The sequence below is a fragment of the Astatotilapia calliptera genome, chromosome 9 (genome assembly GCF_964374335.1).
Source record: "Astatotilapia calliptera chromosome 9, fAstCal68.1, whole genome shotgun sequence".
NCBI lineage: Eukaryota > Metazoa > Chordata > Actinopteri > Cichliformes > Cichlidae > Astatotilapia > Astatotilapia calliptera.
The window spans coordinates 33,804,140-33,821,181 of record NC_137430.1 but is presented as its reverse complement, the minus strand read 5'-3'; the positions used below and the strand labels follow the sequence as shown (position 1 = coordinate 33,821,181).

The 17,042-nt window shown below is 44.5% G+C and overlaps 1 protein-coding gene across 2 annotated transcripts in view; it reads left to right on the top strand.

Annotated features, from left to right (window-relative positions):
• The window catches only part of fars2 (phenylalanyl-tRNA synthetase 2, mitochondrial), a 138,167-nt gene that overhangs the window by 81,594 nt on the left and 39,531 nt on the right, over positions 1-17,042 (top strand). For both annotated transcript variants that reach the window (XM_026180529.2, XM_026180531.2), the window contains exons 8-9: positions 10,678-10,838; positions 16,849-17,024. In XM_026180529.2, the coding sequence (XP_026036314.2) occupies positions 10,678-10,838; positions 16,849-17,024 (337 nt within the window). The remainder of the gene's footprint in view (positions 1-10,677; positions 10,839-16,848; positions 17,025-17,042) is intronic.

Here is a 17,042-nt window from a genome sequence, read left to right as displayed (position 1 = left end):
AAATTTATGGATGAGATTCAACGCTTGACAAACAGCACAGCTCTTCACACCACGATGACTAATGAGGTATAAATACAGTGTAGGTTTCTGCGAAAGTTATTAATCAGATAGATATATGCTTATTTCTCTTCAGGAAGATAAGTCCCCCATTCTGAATCCCGGACAGGCCCCCCATTTGTCACAAATTGGTTCAAAGTAAGTGATAAAGACTGAGTAATCACAAAACATGAAAGGTAATTCATTAAAACTAAACTAGAAAACACATAAACACACAGGTGGTTGGTGTAAAGAGAAGACACAGGATGTCCTGCAGATCACTTTGCTAATACTGAGGCCATTAAAGGCTGAGGCTGTCTGTCCCACAGCTGAAGCTTGGTCCAAACTGGGTCATGAACAGGACGGTGGTCCAAGCACAGCAGCAAATCTGCAACAGAACGGCCGAGAGAGCAAAAGCTGCTGCAACAGTCCAGAGCTCAGAGAGCTGTGCATAAATGAATGCTGCAGACCTCGATGTGAAACAAGTCCTGCAGTCGCCTGTGGACTGTCTGGGTCAGATGTTGCTTGCAGGGCGATTGAATAGATATTGGATATCTGCAGTTTCATCACCAGCTGGTTTTTCAGACTTTGTTGAGATTGAACTTTGTAAATAATGAACTCCTACTATTTAATATTTAAATAACATGTAAAAGCGAATTATTCCCACCTGTTTGTTCTTTTATAAACTGCATTTAGTTCCCATAGTTTGGCAATTCTGTCCAGCTCGAAAAGAAAACAATCCCAGATTTTGACATCACTCAGGCTGTTTTTCTTCTAAACCTCAGGGGTTTATATTTGAGTTTCTTTCTTTCACAAAGAGTGTGTGTGTTCAAAGAAACTCCTTGGGTCAAGAGGATGTTTTTATTGTAGATAAAAGCTCTTATTTCTTTTAATGCAGCATTATAATGCTGAATTATATTTCAGAGGTTTCAGAAAGGTCAATATATCTCCATGAGAGAAATGCTCTTCTCGTTACGAAGCGTTTCTCTCCTCACTGAAAATCAGATATTGGGAGAATCAGGTTTCACAGTCATTTCTGCAGCATTAAGAAGTCTCAGATTTCATCTGCACAAACCTGCAGTCACCCTGTCCAATTACAAGGTGTGTTTTCTGTCACGGCGGCCTGTGTAATCATTACGCTTAATCAAGATCCTGCAGCTTAAAACCACAACCACCGCTGCACAGTCTCTAATAATGCAGTCATAAATATATTCATGGCAAATATAATTAGGAGGGAATGGAGACAGATGAGCAGAGAGGAGGAGGAACTGATACCAGACAGGGGGAGGAAGAAGAGGAGCGAGGAGGGGAGAGAAACATACAGAAGAGATTAAGGACAAGATGGAAAAGTACTTAATTTTGTCTGTATGCAAATATGCACATTCTTTACAGTTACTTATTAGTTATTAGGTTTTTATAATAAGGTCAGAGAACTTCATATCACACATCTGGACCAGACCGCCAGCACATGCATAAAGAAACGAGGAATCTGAAAGTACAAAGACAACCTTGGACGCGACCTTAACTGAATCTGAAGGAGGCGCCGTGGGAACAGCTGCTGCCCGACTGGGAGCAGTAAGGAGCCGGACCCCCAACCCCACCCGGAGCAGTGTGCACTGCAAAATCAGCTCTTTGGAGTAAAACTGTTGGAGGCCAACAATAAGGAAAAAGGAGGCGTCAGTTTACCACAAACCTAAAGAGTGCCGGAAAACATACGAGGGAGTCGGTGGAGCTGAACCGGCTGAAGCAGCACGAAATCTTACCGAGTCTCCCACCGAGGCATGAAGCTCTCCACCATCAAGGATCCAGCTACCAAACACCACCTCCACCCGAGACGTGAACATGGAAGGTTACCTGTGCAACAGAGGCTACCGTGATGGAGCTCAGGCCATCCATCCATCTATTGATCCATCCCTCCATCAGCATCCATCTATTCAACAACCATCCATTCACCCATCCATCATCCACCCACAGACAAACATGACACTTTTCCAGTTGCCCTTATCTCCAGCCACCAGCATCTGCATCAGGTTCTCTTCCTGGTTGGTCATACAGGAAACACGTCACTCAGGATCCATCCCAGTCAGATTCCTGTCGGCGTCTTTACTCCTGCTGGGTGACCGAGCTCCTCAGCCTATGTCTACGAGGAAGAGAAGCTTCAGAGGAAGCTTTCTGCATCCTGTATCCTTGATCTTATCCTTTCGATCTGCAGCTCGGGAGTTTGGTGTCACCTTGGTGTTCAGACCTCTCTTCACCACAGCAGACAATTAAACCAATCAATCTGGCAATCATCACTTTCACTCTTCCTCCGCTCGTGAGTAAGACCTCCTGAGATACTTGAACCGATCAAACGGAGGCAGCAGCTCATTCCCAGTAAGAGTGGTCCCTGCAGCTTTATCCACCTTCAGACTTGGAAGGTTTCTCATTCCATCCTAAAGCCTTTGCACTCCAAACTACCTCAGCACAACTTGGAGCTCATCGCTCAATAAACCAAGCAAAACCACATCTATGAATGCAAGATGACGAAGCATCGACTGCAAGGCTTCTGAAATAAACGGCACTCTGTGGACAGACCCTTTAAAGGGCTGTTTTACTGCTTTGACAAGCTCCAGGAAAAGACTACAACTGGTTGCAGGCAGAGATGAAAGATAACATCTGGACTTAAACAGCTGCAGGGCAGCCAGATATCATCTTTGGGCTCTCTGGAGATGATGGGTGTTCATCGGTGAATTATCAGTGAATAATGGAGTCCATGCAGTGCACCTGATGATGCGTCCTGCCTGTCTTAGTAAGAGCTCTGTCCTGTTTTCTTTGTGGAATAAAAGTCGTCAGTCAGGATTTAATCAGTTTCTGCTCATTAAATCAAAACTGCAGGCAGATAGAGACAAGAGGACGAGATGAAAGATCTTCAATCTGACATGAAGAAAAAAGACGCGAGAGGAAAGATGCTGGAGAGTTTTATGAGAAGGAAAACTAGTGAACGAATAAAAGAGGGAGGAAAGATGCAGAGGAGACAGAGATGGGAGGTGAAGGAGGAGCAGGCAGAAGAAAAAGAAACGCAGCGATGAGGAGGAGGAGTGTCGTGAGTCTGATTGATCGCACGCTATCATGAAGTGGAGATTTATTCCAGTGCGGTCCCTCATCCTCTTCGACCCCACGACCCCGCGCTCATTAGCATAGAAACCACGTTCCCCGACTGCTGATTGGACCGGGACCGACGGGACCAGGATGTAAAGGAGGAAGTGTGTTTGCGTGTTGGCGTGCACGGGCGCGGCGTGTACTCGTTCACGCACCCACGGGGGTTCAAGGAGGTTACACATCATCATAATAAGCAGAAACATTTCCAATCAAAGCAGGTAATTCTTCTCCAGCTCGCTGTGCGTCCACCCACCTGTGTGTGTGTGTGTGTGTGTGTACCCCTGGGTGTGTTTTCCATTAACAGACAGCTATTTGAATGCCGCCACTCACAAATGTTTAGAAAAATAGCAGGATTACATCCCGGGCCTCTCCGCCCACTTCTCGCTGAGCGGCTGACCTCAGAAAATGAGTCTGAAAGCCAAATGACGGCCCGAGGCCTCGCCGTTGCTGCCGCCGCCACACAGCTAATTGTTTTTGCAGATTTATGCAAAACAGATAAGAATCCAATCTCTCCCTGTCGGTCGGTGCTGCGTGTTCTTTGAGTTTCTTCACGGACTCGGTGGGACCGATAACAACCTGTTTTCGTGCAGGTGGAGCTGGTTGGTCTGTTGTTTTGCGTCTGTAAACTTTTTGGCAGCTCTGGCTGTTTGATGAAGACCAGAGGAAGAACCCGGTCCTGGTCCTGGTTTAATGAGCTGGGATTTGCAATCTTTCACTCCAGTTTCACTTAACAGCCACCACAGCACCCTGGAAGTGGCGCCAGGAGGTTCAGCGACGCACATTAAAGCAGTGCATGCTCCAGTGCTTTATTTGAGTATTTCCCATTTATGAAACTCCGGAGGAACTCCGTGTCCTCGGGAACACTGTGTGAAATCATAAAACAAAATCCACAAATGGACTCCAAACTGGAGCTTCAACAGTAAATCTCATCGTTCAGCATTTCAACCTTTTTCCTCCGACCGAAGTCCCGAGGGCAACAAGCTTTTACCTTTTAGCTTTTATTAACAACGTCTGATTGGCTGATTACCTTCTCGCTCCATGTGACACGGCGGCCGGTCTAATCCAGTTAAAAGCGCGAGCTGGTATTGATTTCACTGTTTAAATCCTCTTCAGCCACGCGGAGGAGGAGGCGGCTCCGAGGGATTTGAAGCCTTCACATGTGAAACACGGACCTAACAAGATGGGATTAAAGTGGAGACGAGTGTTCCTGAAGGTGGACGCGCCGATCTGAAGCTCGATTCACCGGCAAACCTTCAGCATGAATCGATGACGAGCTTTTATCTTTGCTCTAATGTTGAGTTTGGTCTAATGGAGCAAAGACAGAATTCAGACTGGAGATTTATTCACTTATACAGTGATGGCTACCTCGAGCACTTTACATAGTAAAGATGCTGCAGTCATGATACTGTTCACCTGGTTAACATACAGTAACAAATGTATGAGCTGAGCTGGTGAACCTGGTTGGTGTCTAGGGATGGGTATTGATAAGATTTTCACGATTCCGATTCCATTTTCGATTCTGTTTAACGATTCGATTCTTTATCGATTCTTTTTAAAAAAGGAGAACACTAAGGTCGATTAGCTTAGAACTTTGTTTTATATCTTCTCTTTGAACAAGATAGAAATTTAGGAGTAACATGGCCTTACAAACCCAACAGTGAGATCTTAAGAGATCCAGCCTACGGCTCTTCAATAGGGTGTCACAGGGACCCCAGGAAAAAAAATGTATATGTAAAATAATAAAATAAATATTCTTCTGTAGCAATAACAAAGTAAAACATAAATTATTCTGTAGCAATTACACAAGAATATCCAGTAATGTCCCTGCCTACAATTAAACACATTCACTTACTGAAAATCATCTGCTGTGGCAAACGGGTGCAAGCCTTTGACCACAAACTGAGTCACTGCTCGGTGACGTTCGTCTATCCTGGCCTGAAAGGAGACGCTGCCGGCAGACTGCAGCGAGAGCTGCCAGCATCTGAGCCAGACTCTGAAATCTCTACTTTGCAAGTATTGCAAGTTGCCCTGTTGTCATCCGTTCACGTAAAGTATAACCAAACTTTTGAGTGTTTGAGCTGCCGTGTTTCCTGCCAGGTAAATGACGCTCCGCAACGTGGTGACGTCATTCCAGGTGACTGGAATCGATAAGAGAATCGTTTGCAAAAATGAAACGTCAAACAATTCCAAGGAAGTGAAACAGTGGGAACCGGTTCTCAACAAGAACCGGGTTTCGATACCCATCCCTATTGGTGTCTGTGGGTTTTTTTCATTTAAACCACCAGTGAAGCCATCGTGTCCAGTTCCTTAACACAGCGGTTCCCAACGGACCGGCCTTTAAGGTGTGGTAGATAAATCCAACAAAATAAAACGACACGACCGAGAAAAAACTGTGATCTTTTGTAAATATAACAATAAACGTGAATTCACTGTGTAATTCTGTAACTTTATTAGCAGCGTCCTCCTGAAATGCACCAACGACATTGAGAGTAACATCCTCCTCTCTGCCCCTTAATGCTCTCAGGTCGCTATGGTAACGTGTAAGCATTTCTTTCAAAATAAGACGCACAACTACAACACGAGAGAAAAGACCCAGGTAAACCAAGTTACGATAAAAACCCTGAAAACCATAAATTTTACACCTGAGCCTCAACTCTCACGGCCCGGTACCAAACCACTCAGGGGTGGTGACCACTGCCTTAACTAACTCTATGCTAAATACCTGCAGACGTCCAAAGGCCCGCCCATCAGCCTGCGTGCCACCCTGTGGTCACTGCTTTAACAGATTCAGGCTGATTGTTTTCATTTCTTCATCTTTGAAACCAGATGTGACATGTGAGGAAGTGCCCTCTGTGACATCATCAGGGACTATAAGTCATGTTTTATCCTCTGGACATGAGGCTTTTATTCTGAAGCAGCCGTTATCTGTGTTTCCTGTTTCCTGCTGTTTTTACCCAGACCCGTGAAATGGTTTAGATTTTGGATGCTTTATTTTATGTCGTTTCTGTGTCTTCAGTCTAAACTCTGTAGCTTAAGAGATGAGCACAGAGCCGGATTCTTCTTCTCCTCGGAGTTAAATCTTGGATGTTTTCCTCCCTCTGGATGAAAATTTTCCGCTCTTTGTTTCTTAAACTGTGGATTTCGATCCTGACGGGGTCATAGATTCTATTTCTGGAAGGTCTGTGCTTCAGAAAGGAAATAGGTTTGTCTCAATTAGTCTCCATCCCAGGGAGAGGAATGCCTTCCCTCTCATCTGGGTCCCAGGCCGGAGCGCCTGAAATCCTCGGGTTTACCCATAATCCTTTATTCCACCGAGCGTTTTGCCCTTCGCTTTGACCTGCCTCGAAGCAGCTGAAGACTTTTGTTCTGAAACGAAAAATCAGCCGTTTGAAAAGCATCTCGAGCGCCGTGACTGACAGGAAGTGGTGACGGCGCGCTGTGAAACTGACAGCGTCGAACTCAGAGATCATTTCAGGTCATTTTAGATATCAAATTCAAATTCAAATTCAAATTTTATTTGTCACGTACACAGTCATACACAGTACGATATGTAGTGAAATGCTTGGACAACTGCTCGTGACCTAAAGAAAACAAAAAAGGAAAAGGCTATGAATAAGATAGGAAATAAATATGAAAAATTAAAAAGGGTAAATTTAACTAGGAAGGAATAAAATATAAATTAAGGTTAAAAAATGAAATAACTGTACAACACAAATTAGAATGAAGGGTAAATTTAACTGGGAAGAATAAGATAAAAGATAAATATATAAATTAAAGTTGAAAATAAAATAACTGTACAACAAAATACACAATATAGAACTATATAAGAATGTATGAAGAAATCTAAATATAAATAAATATATACACAATAACAGCAGCTGTACAAGTATTAACCGGAAATGAAGAATATAGTGACCAGTGTTGTGCAAAACCAAAGTCCAGAAAGTCCAGTGTGTGTAAGAACTGTATGTGTGGGTCAGTACTGTGTGGTGGTGTGATTGAGAGACCGTATCGCCTGCGGGAAGAAGCTCCTCCTCAGTCTCTCTGTGTTGGTCTTCAGGGAGCGGAATCGCTTTCCTGACCTCAGCAGAGAGAACAGTCTGTTGTTGGGATGGCTGAGGTCCTTCACCATCTTCCTGGCCTTGGTCCAGCACCGCCTGCTGTAGATTGAGTGCAGGTCAGGGAGCTCGGAGCGGATGGTGCGCTCAGCTGACCGCACAACCCTCTGTAGAGCTCGTCTGTCCTGCATGGTGCTGTTCCCGAACCAGGTTAAGATGTTTCCCGCCAGGATGCTCTCTATGGTGCACGAGTAAAAGTTCCTGAGCACCTTGGAGGGCAGTTGGAAGTCTCTCAAGCGTCTGAGGTGGTAGAGACGCTGTCGGGCCTTTTTTACCACGGTGTTGATGTGACAGGACCATGACAGGTCCTGCGTGATCAGAGTGTTTATGTAGAAAACATCAGTATGAACATTTGAACTATTTAATCATGTTGCTCTGAGGTTGTGCTCTAGCTCAGGTTTTCAATAATAATAAATGTCAGACGTTCGATTTATGAAAGAAAAAAACACCTGATGCCAGCTCCGACTGACACACCTGAACAGTCTCATGTTTACAGCTCGCCTCAGTTCCTCTGACGTCCAGCAGGGGCTCCAGCAGCGAGTCCGTCCCCCCACACTGCCATGTTAAAGCCTTACAGCAGAAATAAACATGTTTACACCCTGACAAAAAACTGTTTGGGCCTCTGTGTCTGTTTTACCACTTGATGTTTGGGGGCGTGGCCTCTTGGACTCACCTGTGGTAACTGGATTTCCGGAGCTTGACCCGTGGACCGTGTTCACGTCTGAGCTCCGGCTCTGAGGATTGAAATTCCTGGATTTTATTGGGATGTCTTCCACCCAAACAAACACCTGTGAGAGATTCGGGGCCGGTGCGGTCCACCTCTGACTCTCATCAAATGTGGGAATGTTTTTAGGAGGAACGCTGTTCGTCTCTCCAGCAGAGTTTCACAGACTTGCAGAATCGATATTAAGCAGCACTACAGCTGTTTTGGCCGGCAGCCTGCTCTCCAGTCTCAGAGTGCAGTCCTGCTGCACTCGGTCTCTACCCCCGCTTATTACTGTGCAATCCATGGAAATGTATTTTCAGTTACACTTATGGCTTACAGCAATTATGGAAGCAACATAATCAAGACAGAGCAATTATTTCTCTGCATTCCTTTTTTGCAGTGCAGCTCTCATTGGCCTCCTGATTTTGTCCTCCTCTAAAGTCTCAAACTCTCTGCTGTCACGAGGAGCAGGTTCAGCTCATAGTCTGCTGACAGGAGGACACTTTGATTAACGAGGACATGAGAAGACGTCCAAAGGTCGAGTTATCGCCTGATTAATCCTGCTCAAACGATGATGACTGTTACTGTTGTATACCACCGTGCTGATTTCCATCCATCCTCCGCTCTGTGAAGATAAACCTGAAGGAGTCTGAGGAGTCGGGCTCAGCTGCCCAAACTCTTGTTGGGCATTTTGTCTACAGGTGGCTTAGTTTACACACAGGAGGAGGCGGCCATACCTGCTGAAGTGCTGCAAAGCCACAAACAGCAGCTTTAGTCCATCTGCTGCCTTCAGGGAATCACACAGAGAGACCGGAGGAGAGCTTTCCCCTCCGATCAATGAAGTCTCAAAAATAACTGAGGAAAGAGTGTGTGTGTGTGTGTGTGTGTGTGTGTGTGTGTGTGTGTGTGTGTGTGTGTGTGTGTGTGTGTGTGTGTGTGTGTGTGTGTGTGTGTGTGTGTGTGTGTGTGTGTGTGTGTGAGAGAGAGAGCGCACAGGTGTGTGTTGTAGGCGGTCACATAAGGTTGTAACGATTTATTGACAGCATTAAGTTGAAGTCTTGAATAATAGAGAGGAGTCCACTGAAGTATCTCACACACGCGCACACACACACACACACACACACACACACACACACACACACACACACACACACACACACACGTATGCCTTCCTGTTATGGTGAGGACCAAACAAAATGTCCCCACAATTCCTGAACCAAAGTATCAGAAAACCTCACAGGCATCACGTGTCCTAACAAACGCCACTGAGAACAAAAACAGGGCAGTCTCACAGACCTGAGATCCCCGAGCAACCACAGGTCACTATAGGGTTAAATTCCCCAACAAGTAGTTGCAAAGGTGGTGCTGCACCAAAAGCTTCCTTGCGGTGTCTTTGGTCCATGTTGGATTGCTCCGGTCGCCCATGGTCTGCATGGAAGTTGCCAACTACTCATGGAGCAGCAGTGAAACTGTGAGAAGTGCCACACAAACTAAAGAACAGAAACCATTCGCTTTGAAAGTAAAGGTTCGGCTTTATGAACCCTGTTGGTCGGAGTGGTAATGAAGACAAGTCTGTTTTTACGTATTGTTGCTGATTGGAGTTTGTGGAAACCACAGCCACTCCAACAATCTGCTCACGACCAACACAATCACAGGAAGGGTTTTGGTGCGGTCCCCTCTGTATGGACGATTTCAGCCGACAGCCTGGGGTCACCAACCAGTCTGCAGTGAGGCCAAAGGAAGTCCTAAGGAAGAAGCTAACTGAACTTTCAGCATAAATATATGGTGTATGGAACAATGAGACATGCTGGGTTTTATAATATACTTTTACATTTCTGTTGGATAAAATTTGCTATTGTGATTCGAGCTGTCAAATCTTTGAGGTTTCTAAGCCTCACAGATCGTTTTAACTGGTCAAAATGTCCCCGTTTCTAAAAATACCCTCAGTGCTGGGATCTGTTCTTTCTGTAAATTGAGCGAGACGTGCTCAGACGCTCTGCTTCCTCCTTTGTCCTCTCAGAGTGATGACAGACCGGCTGCGTCGAGTTTGATTTAGGATGGTGTGGTGGTTCATCGGCAGTCCATGTTTTACCTAAAGGTGATGTAGATGGGGTCAGCGTGGCCTCTCTTTGGACGAGGTCAGATGTGTTTGACACATTATTGTAAAGAAGGACTAGAATAGAAATGAGTAATTTTAGGTTTGTGTTTCGTTGCGAGTTTAGAGTTTCAGAGACTGAAGCCTTCGCGTGATTGGATGCATATTTAGACTATAAGTGATCAGTGAGGGTCCTTTGCTTATCTGATGGTGAGCCTTACGTCTTCGTCACTTCTTAAACGTGCAGTTGGGCCGACAGTGGGTGGAATATTTTTGCCATATTAAAAGCCGTAAGACTGCTTTGATAAAAACAGTAGATTTTACCCCAGACGACCCGGGAGCTGCTGGTCTGTTTGGGGTTTTGGTGAGACGCTCCACCAAGTGCTTCTCTTTTGGTCTTAAACTGTTTTATTCATCAGCATTCATTCATTCAGAGATCAGATGAAAGCGAGGTGCTAGACGGAGAAGTGTGATGCTTTTATTTTGTATGTATTTTCCACAGAGCACTTCCTCTGCCTGACTGACTAAAGTGATTCGTTAGCTTGTCTGCTGACGGCTGTTTCCTATGTTCTGTGTTTGTGCAGCGGGGGCGGGGGACAAGCTGGGCTGGGCGTTCGGTCTGGGCCTGGAGAGGCTGGCGATGGTCCTCTACAGCATCCCGGATATCCGGCTGTTCTGGAGTCAGGACGAGCGCTTCCTCAAACAGTTCAGAGTTCAGGACATCCACCAACCCGTCTGCTTCCAGGTAGACACAAACATCACACCTGAGTGGAAGAGGAGCAGATTTTCACACATAAACGCGATCGTGGCTCAAGAGTTGGGAGTTCACCTTGCAATCGGAAGGTTGCCGGTTCGAGCCCCGGCTCGGACAGTCTCGGTCGTTGTGTCCTTGGACAAGACACTTCACCCGTTGCCTACTGGTGGTGCCAGAGGGCCCGGTGGCGCCAGTGTCCAGCAGCCTCGCCTCTGTCAGTGCGCCCCAGGGTGGCTGTGGCTACAATGTAGCTGCCATCACCAGTGTGTGAATGTGTGTGTGAATGGGTGGATGACTGGATGTGTGAAGTGCTTTGGGGTCCTGAGGGACGAGTAAAACGCTTTACAAATACAGGCCATTTACCATCCTGAAGACGGATGAACGTACCGACTGCAGAATGAAAGAGCTAAAGTCTGTCTTCCATCCTTGTCTTCTTTTCTTTCCTGTTCTGTTTACGTGCCTTCCTCTCCTTTGTCCTTTCCTTTCACTTCTTGTTTCCTTTCATTCGTTAATGAAAGCTCCTCCCCTTGCCCTTAATTTGATCTTGTTTCCTTTTGTTTCAGTCCCATTATTTTGCTTTCGTCACCTTATCTTTTCTTCCCTCCTCTCTTCACTGCTCTCCTCGTTTCCCTTCGTCCATTCGTTTCATTTCCATTTTCCTTTGTCCTCTGCTTCCTGTTTACCCTCCGTGCAGTCTTATTGTGTCTCTGCTGTGTTCAGTCATGTCTCTCTTCAGCTACAACACCGTGTCTGTGCTTGTGTGTTCATCACTAACCTGTAATAACTGCTGGCTCGGTTAGTTTACCTTCAGATGCAATAACGAGTCCGAGTCTCTCGTAATAAAAACAATCTTCTACCGTCGTGAATTAATTCACAAATGCAGAAATTAATTTGCCGTTAACAACGTCCTGCTTGTTATACAGCCACCGTTTAAAAAAGCTGCAAACAGACTGTTTCTTATTTGTGGGCTGTGGTGATCGAGAGTCGCACATACTTCCTACCAGCCAATGACAAAGCAGCAGCCCACCTACCTGTAACCACACTTTACACCCTCACTCCGAGTGTGTGTGTGTGTGTGTGTGTGTGTGTGTGTGTGTGTGTGTGTGTGTGTGTGTGTGTGTGTGTGTGTGTGTGTGTGTGTGGTTGCCTCTTAACCTCATGCATAAAACATTTTGACAGTGGGGGCTCACATCAGCCGGCACCAGTCACTTCCACTGACCCCACCATCATCAACACACACACACACACTGTGGGGTGTGTGCAGGTTCACACAGCGGTTACTCTGTCCCCACTAAAGGTGCTCTTTGTCAACTCTCGTCTTCACTAATAAAGAACATTTCAAGTGACTGTTGGAGGGCAAAGAGGAGAAAAGAGAGGAGTAAGATGAAGAGGAGGGATGGTGGGGGTGGACGAGGCAGAAAACAGATGGAGGGAGGAAGCAGGGAATGAGGAATAAATGAGGCGAGAGGTAGGACAGAGGAAAGAAGAGGATAAGAATAGATGCAGAATCTGACTAAATGCAGTTATTTGAATAAAAGATCTTTAGATGTAAAAAAATAAAAGGATTGAGTGAAACGTAAGGTGAGAGAAAGTAGGGGGTGACATTAGTGAGGAAAAATGAGAGACAAAACACAGCTTTAATGGAAAAAATATACTGAAGCGAGTTTGAGGACGTGATTAAAAAAAGAAATGCTTGAAATAAATAAGAGAAATAAAGTGTGGGGAAAAGGAAAAAGAGGGAAAACAGATTAAAGCGTGTCAGGAAAACAGAGGAAAATGTAAATGACTAAAGAGGCACCAAAGTCTGAGAGGGGAAAGTGGAGGAGGAACGATTAAATGGAAGAAACAAAGTGCTGAAAGATACCTTAGTAAGAATGAAGAGAGTGAGAGGAGACGCTGGAAGGGTGGTTGGTGAAAACAACGACATGAACCAGTGTCACCTTATCCAAACACAGCGTCTTTGAACCGTTTCACAACACGTGTTCATCGCACTCAGCCAACCAATGCTAAACCTTCATTAACCGCTGTCCAATCAAACCACCTGCCTAGCTAGCAAAGAAGTCACCCAACTTCCTTAACATCCGACCAACAAACCAAAAAACTGAACCGAGCAGACAACACCTCCCTCCATTGTACAGCTAATATCTGCCTGTATTTACCCCACCTAACTACCAGCTGACCTACACAATCTTTCTTCCTTGTCAGCCAACCAATCCCATCCCTTCACCAACAATGAGAAAGAGCAGCTGATGACCAACTAACTTCATTACCTACCAACTTACCTTAATACCCAACAAACCAATCAAACACTTGATGAGAAGAACTGCTGCCTTTGAAAGTACAACCTATCGTCACCTACCTGGCAGCCCAATCACGTCCTTACCTTCCTACCACCTGACCCTGATGACCTTTATTTCTAGCGGGCGGACCAATCTTCTACTTTTAGCACCAATGAAACATGCAACGAAAGACCCACTGACCTCTTTATCCGACAGCCACCAAACTAGCAAACAAACAGCCAGTTGATCTGTGAACTACCGCCTTCCAAAGAACAAGTGATGGCTGACATCACGTGCACGGTACTTTCAGAACTTATCTGGACCACTATTTTTTTGTGCTTTTGTGACAGAATCAACAAAGTTTTACTCTTAAGCTGAAGTTTGTCAGCTCACATGGACAAATATTCACTCAGTTTATGTCGTCCTCTGAGTCGGCTGGTAATAATCTCCTTTAGGTTATAATCTTACTTCATTGTCTTTTGATCTGAACAAACTGAAGGAAACGAGAGGAAATAAATTGTAAATAGCAAATGCTTTTGAAACAGCCCACAGTGAGTGCATTCAATAAAGGTTTAACTGTATCTGACAAATTACAATAAACACATAATCAGTGTTGTTAAGCTGAAGACGTGAGGAGTGAGGGAGCGACCCTGCTGTCCTCCTGCTGTCCTCCTCACAGCCCTGTAAGTTTTATTGATAAACTCTGTTTCTCCAGAGGGGCCTGGGGAGCATGGCTCATCTCCTGCCCAGGGTCAGTTCACCTCTCCTGGGCTAAGGCTCTCCACCTCTCCCCCGAAAGCCTTTACTGGCCCCCACATCCACAGGTAATGAACTGTGACCGCCCAGGGCCTAACAGGAAATAGACTCCTTGGGTGTCGGTGTGTATGTTTGTATACGCACACACACAAATGGCTTCAGGGAGCTGTGCAGTGCCACTAAACTATTATAGTGTAAACAGACGGCTCACCTCCCTCCATACGTCTGCACAGTATGGTCAGAAATATGTGGATACTTCTCTCCTCACCTACCACCTGCTGTGCAAAGTCTTTCCCTGACGCTCGACTGAGTATAAAAATATCAAATGAGACTCGTTCATCTCTCTGTTCTTCTACCAGTTTTACTTCTGTCCTTTACTGAAATATGTATGAATTGTTTATTTAACCCTCGTGTGCAGCGCTTTGTGAAAAGCACTTAATAAATAAATGTTACAACTTTATGAATAGATGAATAAATAAAGTTTGGTTTCCAGTTCATTTATAATTAACTAACACTTACCAAAATCAGCCAATCAGTTACTTATCTGCTTGCCCAACCAGCAACCCAACCAACTAATCTATCTAACCAACCACCTACTTTAAGACGTCACGTTTTCTCAAACCTACCCAGCAAACCAACCAACTTTTACCTGCCAACCAACTGCTCAATAGGCCCCTTTCTTGCTAACCAGCCAACCTTTCATCTACCTACCTTCCTAGTTGCCTAACCGAGCAATTGCCTGCCTGTGTAACCAACCATTTACCTACCTGCCTGTCTGTGTAGCTGTCTACACAGCTAACCAGTTGTTGTCTATGTTCCTTGACAACCAGCCATCTACTTTGCAAACCAGCCAACCAACAACCTGTCTTAAACCGCAACAAACAAACTAACCACTAATTGACTTTTTTGTCTAACTAATCACCTACATGTGCAGGCAACTAACCAACCACTACCTAAACCAACAACTTACAGCTAACTGGTGATACCTTTCATCCTGGGTAACAAACCAGAAATCTACCAACCACCAACTGACTGTCCAACCAATGTCAAGCCTTCACTGACAAAAACCCAAACAGCAGCTAACTGATCCATCACTGAACCACCTGCCTTCCTCCTGCAGTTAACTAAAGTAAACTAGTCTTTGATAACATATGAAACAAACTGACCAACCAACTGATCACCTTGCTGTTCTTTACCTCCACCTTTGAATTGAGCTAACTACAGCCCAGTTTCTACAGAACATAACTAAATAACATTAAGTTGGCATGTTTCACTTTTCCTTGTTTTGTTCTGACTTTTGTTTCAAAGGTGGAAAAACCAGTGTCACACAGATTGATGTGTCTCAGTGAATAGCATTAAGATGGAGAGAAAATTAAGAAAATATCATTCAGGAGCAGAAATAACAGCAACTTCTCTCACTCTGTGCAAGTTATTCTGAGCATAATAAACAAGTGACAGATGATAGGAATCTCTCCTTCAGTCTGTCGCTGCATAAAACATCACATTTATTCTGTCGTCCCGATAAAGTTTTAATGTGTTATTGTCTTTGTGTTTTACTCTCTGCTGCACTTTCTCCTCTTTCTTCCTACAGTCGGGCTGTTTCTCTTCTCCACTTTCTGTCACATTTCTTCTTCTGTTATTCATTGGGTTCTTTTTTGTTGCTTGAATCTGCACTTTCAGCTCATTTTTATTCACCTCATCTCTCAATCTCTGCAGTTGGTGTGCTGATTACCCCTTCAGTCCTTACATCTTTGTGTTTATGCTTGGTTTACTTTGAAATTCTAATGAGTCTCCAGTCCAAATATCCCATAAATGTACATGTACGAAAACTAATCAATGTGGTGCACAAAGTAAAATTTCAACATCTTTGAGGATCATTAATAACTCATAATGTGTTATTGTGAAATTAAACTATTCTTCAGGGCCTAAACATCAGCCACAAATAACCTCAGCCACGCATCTGCACATAATACATGAATCCAGATGAAGACGTTACAAAACTAAAACCACAGCGAACCAGCAGAAAAACAACAGCGTTATGCCACATTAGCACTCAATCAATTAAACATAAAACTATTACAAATATAATCCATCATGTACTTTGCAACTATTAAGTGGGTACATTAATTATCATTGCATTATTTAGTTAAAATATATTAATGCAGACCAACCAGTTCCCTATGACCTAGCTACCCATCCACCCTCCTAACTACTTACACAACCAGCCTGCCAACCAGTCTCTCTGCTAGCATGGCTAACCAGTTACATACCTGCCAGTCTACCTGTGCAAACAACCAACTGCGTGCCTGTCAATTAAGGACTCACCTACATTCATCTACCACCTTTGCAACCAACCAATCTGTGTACCTGCCAGCATGGCTCATCACTTACATAACTACACAACCAACCAACTCCTTGCCTGCTTGCTTACTTTGATAACTAACCAGTTAAGTACCCACCCATGTAGACACTTAACCAACTACCTAGCTACATACTTGTACGGCTAACTAATTAAGTAATTAATTAACTACCAATCTAAACAACCAATTCCTTTCCTTTGCTTTACTACACAACCAACTAATTGCTTTCCCACCCACCTATGTACATGACTAACCAAACATGTGATTACCAGCCTATGCAATAAACCAGTTCCCTACCTTCCTGTTTGGGTAATCAATTACTCACGTACACGACTAAATAATTGCCTGCCTAGATAACTAACCACTATTTAATGAACCAATCAAGTGCCCACCTACCTAGATGCTCATTCAACCACCTACCTACTTACCTCCATGGCTAATCAGTTACTTACCTATCGACACGATGAACCAATCGTGTGCCTAGCTCTGTTTTTCAGGGACTTTTTTGTAAAGAGAAATTATCAGTTAATATTTCCACCATTGCTTACAGTGAACATTTTTAAGTTGAGCTGTCAGTCATTGTTGTTTTATACGTTTGTTTTTCAGACGCTCAGTAAGTACCCACCTCTCCATAACGACATCTCCTTCTGGCTGCCGAATGGCAAAGAGAGCGAGGCAGGCAGAGAGAGCTTCACAGAGAACGACTTCTACGAGCTGGTGCGCTCCATCGGAGGAGACCTGGTGGAGAAAGTGTCTCTCGTGGACAATTTCACACACCCAAAGTAAGAAAACCCACTGAG